At 45.2% G+C, this 20,692-nt stretch overlaps 1 protein-coding gene across 1 annotated transcript in view; it reads left to right on the forward strand.

Annotated features, from left to right (window-relative positions):
- The window catches only part of ttc27 (tetratricopeptide repeat domain 27), a 127,555-nt gene that overhangs the window by 33,384 nt on the left and 73,479 nt on the right, over positions 1 to 20,692 (forward strand). The window contains exons 6-8 of the mRNA XM_023970027.2: positions 6,524 to 6,688; positions 6,817 to 6,959; positions 15,688 to 15,800. Of these exons, the coding sequence (XP_023825795.1) occupies positions 6,524 to 6,688; positions 6,817 to 6,959; positions 15,688 to 15,800 (421 nt within the window). The remainder of the gene's footprint in view (positions 1 to 6,523; positions 6,689 to 6,816; positions 6,960 to 15,687; positions 15,801 to 20,692) is intronic.

The raw sequence follows: 20,692 nt of genomic DNA on the forward strand, positions 1-20,692 counted from the left end.
GTTTTCTTGTTACTTACAACCTCAAGCTAATTGCATTAGCCTACGTTAGCTCAACCGTCCCGTGGACGGGACACCGATCCCGAAGAAGTTTTAAGTCCTAGTAATGGCTTTAGTAATAGTCTCTATATTATTTCCAAAATGCAAATGTCAAATGTTCATTAAATTGACGAACTGATAATTTGTTCAATGCAGAAAACACACCTGTTCTTCATTTATCCTGATATAGTACACATTGGTCTATTCACATCAATTAAGTAATAGGCCTACTTGACCTTTGAAATGATAGTATTCCCTAAATGTAACTTAATAACGAATGATGTTGAAGGGCACAGGGTTATTTCATTATAGCCTATGTTTTGGAACTTGCCTATTTTGAGGACTTAGACTGACAATTTCTTTCAACTGGGAAGGTTATTTTATCTAGCTGCAGGGACCGAGGGCCTCTGTGTTGAGTGGAATCTGTGTGATTTGTTAAGTGTGGTTGGAGGTGCTGGGTTTTCCACCTGGGGCAACAGGGAGAGACATTCGTCTAGCTTTAAGGGGGCATCTGGGAAAGTGGTTCACCTAAGTTGGCCTGCTCTTGGGAGAGGCGGCGACAAGCCCCATCCTTAGTCCTGGAAGAGGAGCCATGGCATCTGTCCTCCCGCTCAACACTTAACTGGGCGGAGAGAGGGATAGGGAAAGATGGCGGGAAGAGTAGAAATGAAGAGGGGGGTAGACAAACAAGTTGAGGAATGCAAATGGAGCGACAAATGGAACATATTCAATCCCTGCTACAGATGGAACTCTGAGATGTCACGCCTCTGAATCACAGGCAGAGAGGCACATGCAGATATGCACTGCATGGTTATATCAGCATGATCCATTATTACCTTTCAACCTTGGTAGCTACATCGCTGTAAATCCTAGCCAGTTGTTGGCCGCATTCTACAGAGCTGGTTTGGGTTGAGGATAATACCTGTATCTACAGTATCCATATATGACCTTTGTGTTTCCCTCTGTATTAGGACCTGCATTTGCATGAATACTCCTGTTTGACTACTGAGAAGCCTGACCGCCGCTGTATGACTCATACTGACAGGGACATGGAAGGGAGGGAGTGAGGTAATTGGGTAGGCGGAGGAGGGAAACATCAGCTGCGTTGAAGTCGCTCTCTCCCCCACCTGAAGGATGAARTCAGTCAGCCTGCCTGTGGAACTCCAGTCTGGCTCTGATCTAATCAGAACCTAGGAGAGACGCCAGCAAGATGGATCAGCCCTGCCTCAGCCTGCACCGAGGGCTCTGTGTGGGCTGAGGCACCAGGGCATGCTGGTGGGAGTGGGGCATCTAAACATTGGTACTGGTGCCAGGCAGCCCGCCCCCTCAATGGCTATTGTGAGCAGTGCAGCGAAAGCCCTAATTTCCTCAACAATGGGAGGTAGCCCTAGAGAGCCTAGGGCAGGGGTATTGAGGAGAATGGTACTAGCATTTTTAGGTTGGCACACTGCAGCAAACCCCCACCTCTCCCGCATGGAGTTATGATAATGGTGGATGAGAAGAGGCACTGGTACTGAATATAGCACTGGCTCTTGTAGTGAGTAGCAGAGTATTGGGATACGCAGGCAGTGTGATACATCCTGTCAGTTTGACCGTCATAGAAGTCTGTTTTCCATGTCTGACACAAGACACCGTCCTAACGTCTTGTCTATATGCGCTCAATGTTCCGGCACAATCAAGGAAAGAAGGAAAACAGCAGATGAACACAGTGGCCGGGGTTGTGTGAAAAAACCCAAGCTGCTGCGCTGACACCTTCAGTGCCCAGCCAGGTCTATGCATCAACACAGCTAGGGTTGAAATCTGCTCCAGTTTGTGAGGTCGCCAGGCGCCGCGGCCAACCTGTCACTGCTGCTGGGCCACTGCACCCAGGAGGGAGTTGCTGATGCCAGTCCTGCTGCCAAACACATTGCTTTAATGTTAGGGAAATGTTATGTTTGCCTGTGAGCAGCTCTGCTGAGGTTTTCACATAAGGGGATGTCAGATTCTGAAAGCAATCTATCACAATATTTGCTCTCACAAATGGAATTATGTACCGCCATATTGTGAATTATAGTAACATGGAAGAATTTTGGCTTTTCACCATACATTTTTATAAAAAATTGTTCACTGAGACGTTTGCTAATGGTCATAGTGCATCTTATAAAAATCCAGGTCCTCTGTATTCTCCCAAGTGATGGTTGATTGAGCATGACTAAAAGACCTGACACCTAAAACATGTGACACAAACACAGGTGCTGGTTCTCCTGCGCTTTGCACCTACCGCTGTTGACAGATTGAGTGCCCAAAGCCCCCAATGTTGTGGTTGTGTGAACTGTGAAGAAATCACTTGGCTTGGTTGTGCTATTCCCTTTTGCCCTCTGTGGTGGGTATATTGACTGCTCTGTCCTTCACACTCACTTTCACCGCAGTGGTGGGCAACAAATCACTGGTGAAACACATGACATATTATCTATTGTTTATGTATAAAGGAGTATGTCGTTGATTAATTGGTTTAGCCAGGGTGCACAACAGAGTTTTCCTCTCTTACTACACCTGACATTTCAGTCATTTAGCAGACGCTCTTATCCAGAGGGACTTAGTTAGTGCATTCATCTTGAAATACCTTTGTGTATATATAGTGTAGCTATGTGGACACCTCTTCAAATGAGTGGATATGGATATTTCAGCCACACCCGTTGCAGACGGGTGTATAAAATCGAGCAAACAGCCATGTAATCGCCATAGGTAAACAYTGGCAGTAGAATGACCCGTACTGAAGAGCTCAGTGACTTTCAACGTGGCACCGTCATAGGATGGCACCTTTCCAACAARTCAGTACGTCAAATTTCTGCCCAGCTAGRGCTGCCTGGTCAACTGTAAGTGCTGTTATTGTGAAGTGGAAACGTCTAGGCACAACAATGGCTCAGCCGCGAAGTGGTAGGCCACACAAGCTCACAGAATGGGATCTCCGAGTGCTGAAGCGTGTAGTGCGTAAAAATCATCTGTCCTCGGTTGCAACACTCACTACCGAGTTCCAAACTGCCTCTAGAAGCAACATCAGCACAAGAACTGTTCGTCGGGAGGTTCATGAATTGGGTTTCCATGGCCGAGCAGCTGCACACAAGCCTAAGATCACCATGCGCAAGGCCTTCATCTGGCAGTCCGACGGACGATTCAGGGTTTGGCGGATGCCAGGTCTACGCTACCTGCCCGAATGCAGTGCCAACTTTGAAGTTTGGTGGAGGAGGAATAATGGTCTGGGGCTGTTCATGGTTCGGGCTAGGCCCCTCAGTTCCAGTGAAGGGGAATCTTAATGCTACAGCATACAATGACATTCTAGATGATTCTGTGCTTCCAGCTTTGTGGCAACAGTTTGGGGAAGGACCTTTCCTATTTCAGCAATGCCCACGTGCACAATGGCCATGTGCACCATACAGAAATGGTTTGAATGACTCTGTGTGGAAGAACCTCAACCCCATCGAACACCTTTGGGATGAATTGGAACGCCGACCTTGAGCCTGACCTCACATATGCTCTTGTGGCTGMATGGAAGCAAGTCCCCGCTCCAATGTTCCAACATCTAGTGGAAAACCTTCCCAGAAGAGTGGAGGCTGATAGCAGCAAATGGGGGACCATCTCCATATTAATGCCCATGGTTTTGGAATGAGATGTTAAATGAGCAGGTGTCCACACACTTTTGGTCATGTAGTGTAGGTGAGACAACCACATATCACAGGCATAGTAAGTACACTTTTCCTCAAAGTAGTTATCAGCAAAGTCAAAGCTAGGAAGGGGGGGATAAATTGTGTTGGTAAGGGATTTTTTTCCCTTTTTTTTCTCTCTCGGGGTTCTAGGTGAGGGGGATTATTTAAGATACTCTTTGAAGAGGTAGGGCTTTTTGGGCAGGGACTCTGCTGTCCTAGCTTCAGGGGAAAGCTGTTTCCACAAGTGTGGTGCCAGGACTGAGAAGAGCTAAACTGGGCTGAGCGGGAGCTGCCCTCCCGTAGGGGTGCGAGGGCCAAGAGACCAGAGGTAGCAGAACGGAGTCCTCGGGTTGGGGTGTAGGGTTTGAACATAGCCTGAAGGGAGGGGCAGTTCACATTGCTGCTCCGTAGGTAAGCACCATGATCTTGTAGTGGATGCGTGCTTCGACTGGAAGTCAGGAGTGTGCGGAGGAACGGGGTGACATGGGAAGGTTGAAACCAGGCGGGCTGCAGGATGGCACAAGCGGGGAGCCCAGCCAACAGCTAGTTGCAGTAGTCCAGATGGGACATGGCGAGTGCCTGGATTAGGACCGTTGCTGCTTCCTGTGTGAGGTAGGGTCATGCTCTACGGATGTTGTGGAGCATGAACCTGCAGGATTGAGTCACTGCTTTGATGTTTGCAGAGAACAACAGGGTGTTGTCCAGGGTCACGCCAAGGTTCTTTGCACACTTGGAGGGCGACATTGTGGAGTTGTCAACTGTGACGGAGAGATTTTTTTAGCGGGTAGGTCTTCCACGAGAGGAAGAGCAGCTTCGTGTTGTCGAGGTTGAGCATGAGGTGGTGGACCAACGTATGAGATATGAGTCGAGTGTATCAAGGAGTCAAGCTTATTGAGTAACTCTCCAAGGGCACTTGGTGGGCGATAGATGACAACAATATTAAGCTTGAGTGTACAAGTGACATTGATGGCATGGAATTCAATGAGCAGATGGACAGGTGAGAGAATCTCCAGTTAGGAGAAATGAGTAGCCCTGTGCCACCACCGCGACGGCCTGATGCTCTTTGACTATGAGAGAAAACGTAGTCAGATGAGGAAAGAGCAGCTGGAGTAGCAGTGTTCTCTGGGGTGATCCATGTCTCCATCAGGGCCAAAAGGTCAAGGGACTGAAGGGCAGCATATCAAATTTAAGAAATAGTGGGACTGAGACGGAAGGGAATCMCCCTTGAAACACCATTTTCTGTTTCACCTTCCCTTCGTTTCAGGGTGGTTTGAGCTCATTAAGTCCACTTGTTTGCCCATTGGTTTATCCTATTGTATAGACCTGCCACTAGGTCAGTAGTAGCAGAGTTGACCTCTGCTTTAAACGTGAGTTCACTTTTTTGTTGTTGTGGGGGGTTGTGTGTGTGTGTGTCGGGTGAGTATGAAGGGTGGCGTGGCTCTAGAGGCTATGAAACAAACAGCCAATCCAAATTCCAGAGGTGCAGCCAGTGAAAGACCACACAATCCCTTTTACTGCTCTGTGAGCTCTGAGGTGTGAAAGGCATGCAGATTGGAAAGGGGATTTTTACAATCCGTTTTTTTTCTCTCATACGCTTTGCTGTTGGTTTTGAGTTGACACTGAGGATCGGATACAATAATGTACATTATTTCAACACTGACTGTTATTGTGGTCTCTTTTTGGCCTCTTTCACCCTACAATAACATTTCCTGAGAATTAATAAATCAGTCAGTGTTTATTCTAACAATGCCCAAATAACAGACACCTAATAAAAGGATTAGCAGTAAACCCGTAAAGGTATATGCTCATTTGTCCTGTGTTGGCCCGTGCTAATGGTATGTGGTTGCTTGCGATGTCATGCTGCAAGGGTCGTGATCAGTAGGTATGAAATAGAAAACGTTTTGAGTGAAATGGGTGGGGAGGTACAGTATTACCTGATCCGAATATTGTGCTCTGTCAAGGATGTTTGTTTCAGAGCAGATCCCATGCTCCCTGGCAACCTAGCAATGCAAAGGGATTGGTCACGACACCTTTTCACACTGTTCGTTTTCTCCTATCCAAATTTGAAATTGGGTAAGGACTTACACCTTTTCTTTCATCCCCCTCTGTTCCTTTGTCATCGTCTTAACTACCGTCCGTCAAGGTGTAGCAGCTCTAACCCAACACGGCTGTTGTGGTGTTATTTTATCCTTACAAAAGTGCCCCCTCCCGTTGCACATGTCACAACAGCCCAGGAAGCTCATTTCCCGGTGTGAAATAGCTGCAGTGAAGGTGACACACACGGCGCAGAGTAAATCTCTCTGGCATGGGCCCGGGCTGCCTCATAAATGTTGAATGGGGGAACGCGAGGGTACGTGGCGTCATGAATTATACACATTAGGAGCCAGGGATAATTTCCACACCGCGCACGGCCTTGAACGAGACTAAACTGATAGGACGAAGCCAAAACACCTTTTCTCTCCTCCGCTGTCCATTTGTCTCTTTTAATGTGTCTCCTCAAGGTCTCTCTCGCTCTGTGTTGCCGACCAATGGCCTCATGGTAATGGTCTGCAGGTGCACTGAGCTCTTATTGACCTCTGGATGGTCTTCAATGGAGTTTTAGGAGTAGATGAGATGTGCCGTCTTTTGGTGCTAAAATACGATGTGGGGTGGTAGGTTTTGAGAACTTGAAAGATGTGAAAAACTTACTTGTATTTATTTATTTTTACTATTAACTGATAATAGCTTATTAAATCTATGCAAATGATTCTACGTTTAACTGAAATAGGTCATCTTCTCATCCTTTTACCTCATCTTCTTTGCAGTAATGAAGTATGAGTCTCTATTCTCTGAGGGAACCCTCCGGAACCTGTCCATCCAGTTCCACCTGGAATGTGGCTACACGTCTCTGACCTACTATGAGTACAACCCAGCCAAGGAGCACTTTCAACGGGCCAAGGAACTCTCTGGCCTAGATATGAACATGATAGGTAGGTACAGTAGGCTTGGACCGGTCTCAACATACAGTAACAGCTTGACTGTTTTAGAAGGCCTACAGTTTTGGTCAGGGAAGTGTATGTGTAACATGGTAATTGGATGAGGTCTTCGCTTCATGCAGGTGCTCTGGGCAAACGGACTCGCTTCCAGCAGAACTTCCTTGCCCAGCTGATCCTGGATGTCAAGCGTAAGGAAGACATCCCAGCCCCTGAGCCAGACAGTGAGCTGACCCTCTCCCCCACCCCACTGGCCAGCCTGCCCAAGGTAAGCACTCTACACCTTTYACCTTCACCCTCGCTCACTTTGGGCGGCAAATCCAGTGTGATACTCAGTGTCAACAGCAGAGGGGGATCTCCACCCCTCAATAACTGATGTGATATTCTGTAGTGATGGAGGCCTTGGAAAATCAGGATGAAAGTGACTGCAGGGAGAATTCCCATTCTCTGTCTTTCCTCAGTGAGAAGTCGGTGGGGGGTGGGTTTATTGCATTCTAGAACGGCTGTTCGGCCTCATTTGTCAGGTCAGGCGTAGCCAGTGTCCATGCCGAGCTTTCCTTTGGCTTGGCGGAGAGGGAGGACAGGTTTTTTGTGGGCTATTTTCAGGAGACCCATTCCTCAAGCCACTCAAGTCAGATCCCTAGATACCTCTTGTTTTGAAACTTTTTAATATTCTTTTATGGCATGTTACCAGCAACCACATTACTTTCCCTTCATTGGATAATGACCTTGCCCTCAGACTCACAGCACTGAGAATGGTCCAGTTACCATTAGTACTACCCTTAGGTTTCTACCATTTTACTGATTTATGCATATCCCATGGATGGGGTGTGCAGTACAGAACTGGGATATGTTGCGATTCCCTCCGTTTTGTGGCTCACTGAACATGGGTACAGTGCTATGATGTCACTGAATGAAGGGTGACGACTAGAGCCCAACGATATAGGATTTCTGGGTCTCTTACCGATTTTTAGTTAGGCAAAAGTCAGTGATTTACAAATATATCTGCCGATTAGGGATGTTAATCGGTTAGCTGCCGAAAATACATTTGACCGTTTATGCTTATTGGTTTTAGGTTAATTTGCATCATTTGGTGGAATTAAATTGGCCAGTGTGTACAGAGCCTAGTTTGAGGAGCAGAATGGCCTACCACCTGTCAGACAGCGCGAGAGGGGCTCCTCATGAAGCCTGTAGGTTACTGGAGTGAAATCTGCTTTTGTAAGCCTAGTCACTGAGCAAGAAATGAAAATTCTAAATGCAATCTTGTTACAAACGTTGGTTGCCACGATTAAAAAGGAGCTCTTTTCCCCCCAATCTCAACTCGTAAAGCACGCCTCCCATTCGCCACTCGGATGCGTAGGCTATAGCCTGCCTACGGTTGACTATCAGCATGTCACCCACCACTTTGTAATGGGAGATTGAAGCGATATAATTGTTTGAAACCTGAACGTTTTACTTTACTTCAAATCATGAGGCATGTTTTACCTGGCTTCAAAAGTAGCCATGCGAAAATCCATCCGTAGGAACGTGGAGGCAATTATTTTATAAAGACTTCCTCATGCCATTGTTCCATTGGTTTTCATATCAACTATCTTTCATTGTCCATAGGCCAAAGTGACAATCCTAGTCATATTAGCAACCTATTATTGTAGCTGCTATTATATTCCCCCTCTTTCTAAGTTTCTAATGGAGATTTTCATCTGTCACATATGGAACTGCTCGCATGAGGTGCGCTGTTTAGGACTGTTTTCCGCAAATTGCATTTTGGCAAATGTTTGAAAATTACTGGAGTTGCATGTTTAATAATAGGCTACGGTCTTTTGACTGTAAGACGATAGGCTTGCTATTGTTGCATGTTTCCATTAAGTTCTTAATGAAAAATGTCTGGTCCTTGTATGCATGCATGGTATCAGAGGAAGAAGCGAGATGTTTCACTCGGCAAAATCTGTACAATGCTTTACTATGGGCTTATTCAGGGCCTAAGCKTGTCGCCTGCCTTCTCGCCYTGGGACGACTCCCGTTGTTAGGGCGGAAACATAAGCATCTCGTCATTATATACAGACTTCTGATAGTATTTTCAGTTGGTCACGTAWTTTTACTGTTTCAAWWWWWWWWTMTTTTACGTTTGTTGACCGGTTAATGACGGTCAGTTTTGTTGGCAGCAAAATTGACTGTAATTTCCATCCCTGCGGTCAATGTTTTTTTTATTTTTTAGAGGTGGAATGAATTATTTATTTTTTACACATTATTTTCCGAAGATTAACAGATGCACTAAATTATGATTTCTTAACTAAATATGTAAAATTACATTATTTTATTTGTGGTTATGTGATGACCACCAAAAAGTAATCATATCCTCTAAATACAAAACACTTGTTCAGTTTTCCATGTTAGGTACAACTTAAATATTTTTCTAGAAGAATGCATTAGGTTTTGTGCTGAAGCGCTACAAGAACACTAATAAACAAGGACTGAATGAATTAAACTGTCTCAAAGTAAATCTGCAACTGCGCTGTTCAAGTTCAAACTATGCAGTGAAATGCAGTAACATGCCGTTTGTAATGTCACCACTAGATGTCAGCATCAGCATTTGTATTGAGTAGATTGCCTACAGTGCTTTACAACAATCAAATGTCATGTAAAGAAACACTTTATGGCAACCCCGCAATGAAAGATTGTTCCGGCAAATACACGCTATCTGTTAATTACGAAAATGTTTTCTCATGAATGCAAACACATGGTCTGAATCATAGATCTACACCAACTGTCTTTCTTTTTGCAGATTGTGTATTTTGGGGAAAAAAACAAATAAGCCCACTAACATAATAGGCCCAGACAGTAACGGTGTTATTTTTTTATCAAGGATGAGTTCACTTTGGCGCCAGTCCAGTGTCGGCACATAAGAAACACAGTTTGCTTGCTAGCTAGGCTAACTATCTTACTGGCTAGACAAAGCCTAACTACATTGCTAGCTAGCCAGCTAATGTTAAGTAAGCATGTGATTAGTACAGGGCTGCTGGCTTGGTGAAGTGTACTTTATTATTTACTTATTGAAATACGCTGTCGCTGGCTGTGGCAAGCTACTCGGCGTCAAACCGCCATGCCTACTCTCTCACGTCGTGACTTACGGTCTGAATGATGTTCAATGAGCAGCTTGTTGAACAAATCAAAAAATTACTGCAAATGAGCAAACATATTTTTTTATTCTATGTACTGTATATAATAACAAATATTTCTGTGCAAGGCTAGTATCTGCTGATATCAGTCAACCTATTTATCGGTCGGGCTCTAGTGACGACAGGATGCTAGGTGATTGGCCAGCACGCCCGTGGAGCGGCTGTCGGTGCAGGAAAGAGCCAAGTACCCAAAGGACCCCGAGAGAGTGGAAACAAGTTGCACTGTGCGCGCCTGTCAGCTCTGCATGAATCAGACCCCAGACCCACTGACTCTCTGTCTCACACACACACACACACTTACCCCTACCTGATCCTCCATATCCACTCTGCTCACCACTGCAATGCACCTCAACCCCAGGCTTCATGATCTGAGGAGACTCCTCTCGCCACAGATTTGCTCTCAAGTTCTCTGTTCTAAATTAGATGAATTGTGAAGCTACATAGTATGGTTACACAGATATGTGATCCGGGTAGGCATTCTATTGCGATACTGTACATTTGAGATTTTAGTAATTTAGCAGACACTCTTATCCAGAGCAGTTTACAATTAGTGAGTTCATCTTAAGATACAGTACATGACCAAAAGTGTGTGGACACTTGCTCATCGAACATCTCATTCCAAAATCATGGGCATTAATATGGAGTTGTTCCCCCCTTTGCTGCTATAACAGCCTCCACTCTCCTGGGAAGGCTTTCCACTAGATGTTGGAACATTGCAATGGAATCCCCATTCAGCCACTAACATTAGTGAGGCCTGGCTAGCAGTCGGCGGTCCAATTCATCACAAAAGTGTTCGATGGGGTTGAGGTCAGGGCTCTGTGCAGGCCAGTCAAGTTCTTCCTCGCCGATTTCGACAAACCATTTCTGTATGGACCTTGCTTTGTGCACGGGGGCATTGTCATACTGACAGGTAGCGTTCACCAGGCATCCGCCAAACTCAGATTCGTCCGTCGAGATGGTGAGTCCAATGGCGGCGAGGTATTTAAGATGCTCTTTAAATGTTTTTGGAAGATGGGCAGGGATTCTCCTGTCCTGACTTTAGGGTGAAGCTTGTTCCACCATTGGGATGCCAGGACAGAGGAGAGCTTTGACTGGGTTGTGCGGGAGCTGCCCTCCCGTAGGGGAGGGAGAGCAAGAGACCAAAGTTGGTGGAACGGAGTGCTCTGGTTGAGATGTAGTGTTTGAAAATAGCCTGAAGGTAAGGAGGGGCAGTAACCCCTTGCTGCTCGGTAGGCAAGCACCAGGGTCTTGAAGATGATGCAAGCTTCGACTAGAAGCCAGTGGAGTGTGCTGTACAGTCTAGGCTTCATCCTTGAATCCATACTCATTTTGAATGAGCCTCGAACTGCAGCGCGTGAAGTGCGGATTTTTTTTTTTTGATGAACGATATTGATTTTTGTTTTCAATAGATTTTTGCTGAGATGTACAGCATGGAGGTTATTACTTAGAATGTAGTGCTGATTGAATAACTATTGCCCTGTATTACCCTGACCTGAGCTATTTTTTACCATGAACCCTTTAACCTGTGCACAAGGATGAAGCATCTGAGCCCAGTAGATTGATTTGAAGATTAGAGAAAGCAGGCAGCTCTGTCATGGACATGGTGGTTTTATGATCCAGCAGCATCACGCGATGATCTGACACTCCTGTCCAGGGACGTTCTCCAAGCCAAGCATGTGGGCCAGTCACCTGCTGACACTTCAGGGGCTAAGCTATCTTCTGCTGTCTATCTAATCCATCTGACTCTGTCATCATCTCAGCCCCGTCTCTCCCTGCTAGAACAATCAAATATCCAGTCAGTAGAGCCACACAGCAGTGGAGAGCAGAGGTGAGGCAGACAGCGCCCAGCTGTTTAACTCTCACCCTGGGCCCAAACCGTGTCACTCCCCCCATGATGAAGTGCCTATTAGAGGCCCATGGCGTAGTGGGTTCACACACACACACACACACACGCACACACACACACACACAGACACACACACACTTATATATACACACTAAAAAGTATGGCAAGTGGAAAGGGCCTCCACAAGCACAAGGGGCCCCGTGGTGGGTGTTGGAGACCCTGGTTTGGGCTGAACCCTACCCAACAATGTCAAGGGACAAAGGTGAAGGAGGGTGTTTGCTGAATGTCACACACACAGACACATGCAGACTTTCCAGATGGAATGAAGGGTGAGAGAAAGCAGAGGGGGCTGTTATTTTATTTTGTTTAGCCCCTCTGACCGGTCTGTATTCAACTTGTGATCCGTCTTGGTTTCCCCCGTATTTCATCCTATCTGCATTTTTCTATCCTGCTGGGGTTCTGCTTGTACCTATACTAAATCAGACTCCACCGGCCCCTCTGGTCCTGTTGCCAGTGGTGTGTGTGTGTAAGTTGGCGTGTGTCAAGTGTGTATGTCAACAAGGCTGACCTACACTCTCAAGTGGAGGCTTCACTCATTGTCCTCTTGAATATCTACTGTCAAAATGACAAACAGTGGGCCACTTGTGTATGTAAACTTCTGACTTCAACTGTACATAGCGTTGTCCTACCAACGTATTTATCTGCATAACATCCTATCGCATGATTCTCTTCCCAACAGCCAAATTGGCAGAACACATTACTCTGCAGCAGATAAAAAAACATTAAACCCTTTGACAGGGCTCCAGACTAACATTTTCCCCAGTGCCACCAACTTTTTGAGTTGGTGTCACCAGCCCACGATTTGGTCGCACATTTTTTTTCTTCCCCACAGCATCACACAATATAATTGGTCATTCATCTTATGAAGTCATTCAGTGCTTTCGACAGTGTAATAGACTACTGAGATGGTGGGCTATTCAATAAATACGTTGTTTCATCTAACGTGTCCAAGCAGGCATTCATAATAAAGCAACCTAATCCAAAGACTCATGAATCTTAAAGCCGTGTCAAATATCTTTTGTCTTAATATAGTTGCTTTTGAGCTTAATAATAGATAAATAAAATTAAACCCGGCTCGCCACAGGAGTCGCTAGAGGAGTAGGTGGAGCGCAGTGGGACAAGGACATCCYAGCCGGCCAAACCCTCCCCTAACCCGGATGACGCTGGGCCAACTGTGCGTCGCCTCATGGGTCTCCAGGTCGCGGCCGGCTTGGCAACAGCCTGGGATCGAACCGTAAAGGGAATCATACTGCTACAATATACAATGGCATTCTAGATGATTCTGTGCTTCCAACTTTGCGGCAACAGTTTGGGGAAGGCCCTTTCCTGTTTCAGCATGACAATGCCCCTGTGCACAAAGCGAGGTCCATAYAGTAATGGTTTGTCGAGATCAGTGTGGGATCGCACAACATCAGTGCCCAACCTCACTAATGTCCTTGTGGCTGAATGAAGCAATTCCACGCAGCAATGTTCCAACATCTAGTGGAAAGCCTTTCCAGAAGAGTGGAGGCTGTTATAGCAGCAAAGGRGGGGGACCAACTCCATATTAATGCCCTTGATTTTGGAACAAGATTTTTGACGAGTAGGTGTCCACATTCTTTTGGTCATGCGCTGTATATTGTAATCAAAGTTATAATTTAAAGTGTTATAAGTAGTGGTCTGATAGGTTGTAGCAAACTACTTGCTAGCATTATCAATCTGTTATTAGCCTACCTATATATTGGGATGATGCGCTTACAGATGTCTCTTGAGGTCATTTCCCATGGAAATGTTGCAATCGGTCTCCACTMAGTAAAGTGGCTCCAAACATGTCCCTCTTTTCAACCGGGAGCTTTTACCACTGGGAGAGTACCCACTTCATGTTTCTTATTTGCATCAATGATTTGTTGCCGCCAAATTGCAAATAATACTGAAAAGATCTCAATCATTCAACTCTTATATTGTCGACTTACTAGTCAGATTTGAGTAATTTAATTTTTTTCTTTTTTCCCTTTTTTTCTGGGTCTTTTTAGTCAGTTATCGTCTCTTCAATTGCCACTGAAAGAAGTGTTTGACTAATTTCTGTCATTATTTTGGTGATGAAATTAACACAGTACTGGACATTCCATACAGTGACTGATCCTACGTCCTCCTGTCTGTGGTGGGGATCCTGCTTGCTCCCGGGCTCTGCTTCTCAGACCACTAATGCTCTCATTACAGGCTAGGGGGGGGGGGTAAATGGGCTAAATCAAGCCCCATTAGCCAGAGCTCACTGGCTGGCTGGAATGGAGAGACGGAGAGAAATAGCACCACACAACATGGGCAGCCGGGTGAGACCCCAGTAGCAATTGACCCCGTCTTCCTCTGAGATAAGACCTTCTCAATGGCATGAAAATGGTGGCATGAACATACAATACTCTTATACCATGAAATACTTACTTTCAATCTGAGATGAGGAATGCCAACCCTGTATATGAAATGTAAGAACCAATGACTGCGTGAGAGGTATGTGCATGGTACAAATACTCTGGATACTGTATTTAAGAAATACCAAGTGTACCCACCCAGTATTACTGTAATAGCTTGCACTAAGTGTAGACACAACCTTTCTGTGTACTTTGATCAATTGCCAAGTCTATGTTGTAATATGCAGACAAAGCACTTTGTCAGTCAAAAAAGGAATTAGGATTCATTCTTCAACAAAAGCAGGTTCTTGAATTGTGACGTGTTCTTTCTGTCCTATGGAACATTGCGTGTCATGCACCATTGAGGAGGGTTTCAGTCAGAAATGCAGATAAAGTAGAGGCACTTGATGCAAAAAGACAATCTGGGATTAAGCTCCAGATTTGCCACAGATGGCTGGTTCTTTTATCAGCTGGTGAGGGAAAGCAGACGGGGGTAAAACGATTAGGAGAACATCACAGGGAAGGGGGGAATTACAATACGGAAAGCAAATGGAACAACTATTTTGGTTTTGAACATTTAACTGTCTCTGTGATATCTGGAGTGGATGCAGGTGAATGCATGATAAAACCACCACTGAGTCAGTCAGCCATCCTGTAGATGGCTTACTTTGGTGGGCTGACCTTTGTTTTCCTAAGTGTGGGTCCGTGTGAGTGTAACCATGGGTGTGTATTCTGACCCAGACACCTGGCGGACAGGTGCAGCCTGTGACGCAGGGCATCGTTAGCTTCCTCTTTTCAAGGGCCACAGGGAACCAGGAACTCTGGACTTCCAAACCCTTCAAGATGGTGCCATTTTTTCCTGGGTGTTCCTGACAGTTAAACCCTACAGGGTGTTTATGCTGGCCAGAGAATTTGGGTGGTGGGCTGTTGGACTTTTTCAGTGTTTGCCTTGTGTGTGCCTTAGACTTGTTTACAAGTCAAGAAATTGGCCAAAACACGCTTCCCCTTTTGTTTACTGTGATTTCAGTTCACAGTAATCATGAGCTCTGACATCTTTTAGGGGTATGTTTGAGTGGTTGGGTGAGTGCATCCATGTGTTCACAAGCTGTGCATGGTAGCAGACTCTTTCTTTTGAAGCAAGACGTTTAGATTTTTCTCCTGGAACCAAATCTAAATGGGCCAGCCACCTTCCAATTACATAAGACAAAAAAAGAGGAAAGTAGCCTAGAGATGCAGAGAGTTAAGGATGATAAAGAGGAGTCCGAGGGGGGAAAGTGTGAGGAGTGCTTTTTGACCTGAGGAAGTAGCCATCACTCCCCTGGAAAAGTAATCTCTCAAAAAAAAGCCCTGCCTCAACTTTCATTCCCAACTCCATGAATCCATCACTTTTAGTCACTGACGGTGGAGAACCACTTAAAAGGACTGCCTTACCTTTCTATGGTTGCCTGCCTGCGGTCATGATATGMTATTATTTGAAGGATGTGCTAGTAACCCCTTGCTGAGCTGTCTGGTATGTGTTTGGCCCAACAGGACCATGACCTCAGTGATGACACTGTGTTGAACCAGATCAACCTTGCTGAGCCTGGACAGTACCAGATGCCGGACCTCAGCGGTGAGGAGCAGGCCGTAATCCTGGGAATCTGGTAAGACGAAACACTATGATCTATGAACTAGTTAAGTCAGTCACCTAAGCGATCTACACTTGCAGGGTTAGACTAGTAGTACTCAAAGTAGTACTCAAAGTAGTAGTTAAGAAATAAGTAACACAAAATCATAACTATGATTTGTGTCTATGGGCATGACTCTTCTAGTCAATTTAGAGCAGGGCTGTCAAACATCCAGGCCGGATGGGGTTTGAGTAAAAAAAAAATATATATATATATTTTTAGCATATTTTTACAGCAAGGAAATATATTTTCAGTGCGGYCCTCCGGACCTCGTTGAAGACCAAATGCGGTGCCCAGGACAGAATTAGTTTGACAGCCCTCGTCTAGAGTAYAGTGTGTTTTTGAATATTGCATAGTCAAGTGGTCGATTAGTCTTATTAACTTATAATACACTATGCCACTGTAACGGATATGAGTCAGCATGGTTGCTCATGGTCACGTGATGATAGCCCTGCCTGCGAACTTAAAAACCGGTGTCTGCCCTCGGACCAAAAGGGAATTTCCTCTTGGTCTCACGATCTAAGACATTGGTTGCTCCTTTGGGAGACCCAGGTTCATACACTACCCATAATGCAATGCACCACCCACCCAGTTGGTTTTGATAGTATGCCTTGGATGGCTACACATCGTTGTAATTCTAGCTGAAGTATCTGGTTATAAAAAGTACTTTGTCATTCATCAAGGAACGAACACGACATCTACATGTAAACACATCACACTCCGGCCAGCTCAGTGAATATAACCCCAATGCTCAATAAAGGTTACTAACAGTCTCAATTGTCAATATCAAGGCTGTTCCATTGTGAGACTAGATGTCAAGGGCTAGGAGGCCATTTTGTGTGGAATACAGTTAACCTTATTGACACTACAAGGATCAAATGATGAACATACCTATTATCTACGTCACCAATAGCAATCAAGATGTCGGGCTAAAATAAGGATGGTTGTCGAACACAATCCTTCAACGGTGATACATAAGCAACCCCGTCATCCGTCCTCCTCATTGATATAGTGAAATATATTTAAGCTTAGTCAAGGAGAAGGGTTAGCCAAGGTTTTCCATTTATTAAACCAGACACTTAAACCAGACACTAACATGATCAGTAAAAAAGATGTGCCTCCCAAGTGGCAGGCGAGGGATAGGATGGGATGGAGAGGTCATGTGAAGGTCTACAGAGGAGGTAGTTTTGTTCTCTAGGGTGCGCTGGGAGGCCCGGTGATTGACGACAGTGGGCCGAACTTCTGTCCCCGTTTTCACTGCTCCACCGACTGGAAAGATGGTGTGTGTGTGCGTGTCTGGGGTCTGCTAGTTCTACCACTTTATTATAAACTGTTTTTAGTCTGCCTTCTTGCCCGTGTTAGATTCCTTTTTTTTTCTTAAAGTCTGGTTGTCGGGGCCCCAGCCAAAGGGCCTTTTTTACGAGTATAGTTTTTCAGTCCTTTTGGAATAGGCCTCTCCCTCTACAGGGGAGAGGCCTATTCCAAACAAATGTAATAAATTTAATTAAACTTTACCAGCAATGTTAAAATCTTTTTATAGATGCCTTTTTCTAATTTAACTGGATTATGACAGCTCTTAACAGTATATCACTGTTACTATTGCTTCATTTCATTGCAGGTTTTCATGCTTTTTAGGTTGCTTTTTTTTTGTGTTCCATTTATGATCTGTTTTCCGAAGCCTCCATCTGATATGGTTGCTACAGAGTGATGTCCTTGCTCCTGGCGTTTTCTATGCTTTTCTCCCCCTCCTGAGAGGTGTCAAAATGAGGCGATGGTGAGGCCAGCAGACTCTCTCCTCCTCTGTCTGTCTCTTTCTTTGCTTAGGAGTGAGTCAGAGGGATTTCAGAGTTCAGGGAGTGCTCTCACTCTCCGCCTCTCCTCCAAGCTCACTGTGACAGATGCCAAGAGCATGAGCGGCACAGGAAGGGACAAAGAAGGGTATGGGTGGGGGGAGGTGGAGTGAGAGAAGGGTAAACCGGAGAAAGGGAAGAAGGGACAAGGAGGGGAAAGGGGGTAGGTAAAGTGAAGGGAGGAAGGGTAAGAAAATGAAATGAAGAGAGGGGACGAGATTATTGTAGAGTGAACACTGTGGTCCAACTTCATTAGCTCTCATTGTATATCTGTTGCGTGATAGGGGTGGCCCCTCCCCCCTGAGCATGGTGGGTGGTACACGTCCCCCCCTTCTGCTTTGTGTCCTCTTTAGGTACTCTGGTGCTTTGCCCCTCCTRTCTGCTCCAGGGGTGAACCTCAGGGCTGTGTGCTGTATTAACCACACCTCTGCCTTGGGTTGGACAAAGGGGGAGTATCAGGTGTTACTCGTTACTCCTCTTCAGCACTTGGCCCTCATCAATGTTACAATTGTTTCTCCTCACAAATTCAATCTCTGTAAATTCCCTGTACGTCTCTAGAGACAGTCGTATCAAAGAGYACTACTTCCTTCTGCAGTTTGTCCCTTCATTTCCCTCCCTTCAATGGGCTAGGATCTAGAGGAGACTCCTGGCACATAGGAGCTCAATGACCCTATAGTGCAGAGTAAGTCTACATGTTGTGGGAACACAACCAACCCAGCTACACGTCATCCTCTGGGGCCACATTTTGATGTCGCTCTTTAATTGGGCATGTGTGAGAAGGCTGGTTAAAAAGTCTTCATCTCGCCTCGCGCCTGTTAAGTGACTAAATTGTAGGCGTGGAATAATTAGCCAACATAATTCCGCTGGGCTGCGATATAAATGGATTGACTGATCGTTGAAAATGGATTAACCGCTGGTCTCAGGAGGGGGATTGGTGTGGGTCATGTGAGGGGGTAGCACACCAGCTTCCCGCTTATCTGTAACGCAATAATACACCCGAAAACCCCTGTCGCCATGGTTAATAATTACTTAAATCCCTGGAATTCTGTGCCATGCAGTTTTGGGGTAAGAGAAACCATCCTTTGTGATTTGAATAGCTGACATGTTATCTTTTTGAGTTTTCCCCTTTAGTCTGCTGAATGTCCAAGGATGCTTCCCACAACTCCCTTTTCTCTGTGGTCCAGTGACCATGCAGAACTGCTGAGAGGTTTTCAAAGCCGTTTTTAAAACTTCGCCTACAGTACCTGCATAACACTCAATGTGTATCCTGCTACTCTTCAACCCTCCAAATGACCCTAACCACATCACTTTGTTGTCAAGAGGGATTTGTGTGCATGTTTAGGGTGTAGCCGTGGAAAGGAGAGGCGAATTAKCCACAAAACAATGGTGTGCGAAATTAGTCTTGGCTGGAGTGGGTCGAAATGTGGATGTCAAAGTAAATTCTGCACGGTAGCATTTAGGCTTGTTTGCAGCTGCGTGCGCACACACACTGACACATCCTCACACCCTCTTTAACGGCATCTGGTCAAACATCCCAGAGGGGAAAATAGCGGAGTGTAAAGGTGATTGTTTTAGTTGAGGAACCATTATAGCCAGATTGAATGTCTGGCCTGTAATCTTTGACTGGGTTCAATGTGGAATATCAATGTTTTGGTGAACAGGTCATCTTTTTCATGGGGTGGAAAAGCAAGAGAGAAAGTTGGTAAAATCATTGTAAAACACCCTACTCCAATATATAMGCTTAATATAGTACACCGATGCCGTGTTTGTATCAAATACTTTCCTCCCGATACTTTTTTGAGTTTTGTTGCCATTCCTCTGACTTGATAGGTTGCAAAGGATAAAAGGTCATATCTATGCACCAAGTCAAACGGCACAGATTCAATACTATTAACGTGTGCATTCATCACACACAGTTACACACACACCAGTGTATACACAAGCTCGCACTCACACACTTGACACTGTACTTGTGTAGAGTATTGGGAGTCCACCACTTCCAGCCCTGTGCTCCTGCTCTCCCCTACCATTCCTAGGCGTAGTGTATCAGCGAGTTCACGCCGTTCGACTGAGCTTTGGGAATGTGACCCAGTCTGGATTATCCTTTCTCTTCCCTGGACTTGGGTTACTGCCATTCCTGGGGGCCTGGCAACTCCCAGTCACACCCCCTACAACCACCTGCCGGTAAAAAAAACGAAGGAACTAGATGTCAATGGCGCTGGCTGGTATTGGTTTCTCTACATACTGTATGACATTACACAGAATGACTGCACTAGCCTGGCCAAAACCCACTGTTGCCTTTCTCCATCCACCTCCTACCCATAATGGACCTGTGGACTACATGCCTGGTGCCAGAAAACAATTACGGATGATAATGCTGTCATCAAATCCGTGTTTGTAGATCCCCCGTTAGTCAGAATCTTTCCTGTTTGCAATTATTCAATGACTGTTCTAAAAGGTTTTAAGAAGAATGTCCGTTAAAGATCTGTCCTTCATAACTGGGGAGTAAATGTACCTTTTTTAATAAACAAACTCTAATCATAGAACTTGGCGCTGCACCATTACATTTTCAGAAATTGTAAGTGTAATCAAAAAAGTTCAGTCAACCAAAGGACTAAATAGGTGAAATTGCTTGATTTCTTTGGTTAAATCGAATAATGTGGAAGAGGAAACCATAACAGCTGTTCAAAAGGAATGAAATATGTAAATATTTTTTGCTGGTTTGGTGTGGTACGTGATTTATCATGTCAAAAATTCCTCTAAGTGGCCGTATTCATTTAGTACTACTGAAGGGTTCCAAGAGAACCCTGCGAACTCTGTGGCTTTTCCACAGGTCACCACACACACACACACACAGAGAGATGGACAGCTCTCACCTGGCAGACTATGCTCAACTATGTTAAAGTGGGAAAATAATAAACACAATTTGTAAAGGACTGCTGGTTATTATTGAATCTAATTTTCCTGAAATCAAAGTCCTCTTTGGTCTGGAAAACAGACTCCCCTAACACCCCCAAC

Source organism: Salvelinus sp. IW2-2015, linkage group LG25 (genome assembly GCF_002910315.2).
Source record: "Salvelinus sp. IW2-2015 linkage group LG25, ASM291031v2, whole genome shotgun sequence".
NCBI lineage: Eukaryota > Metazoa > Chordata > Actinopteri > Salmoniformes > Salmonidae > Salvelinus > Salvelinus sp. IW2-2015.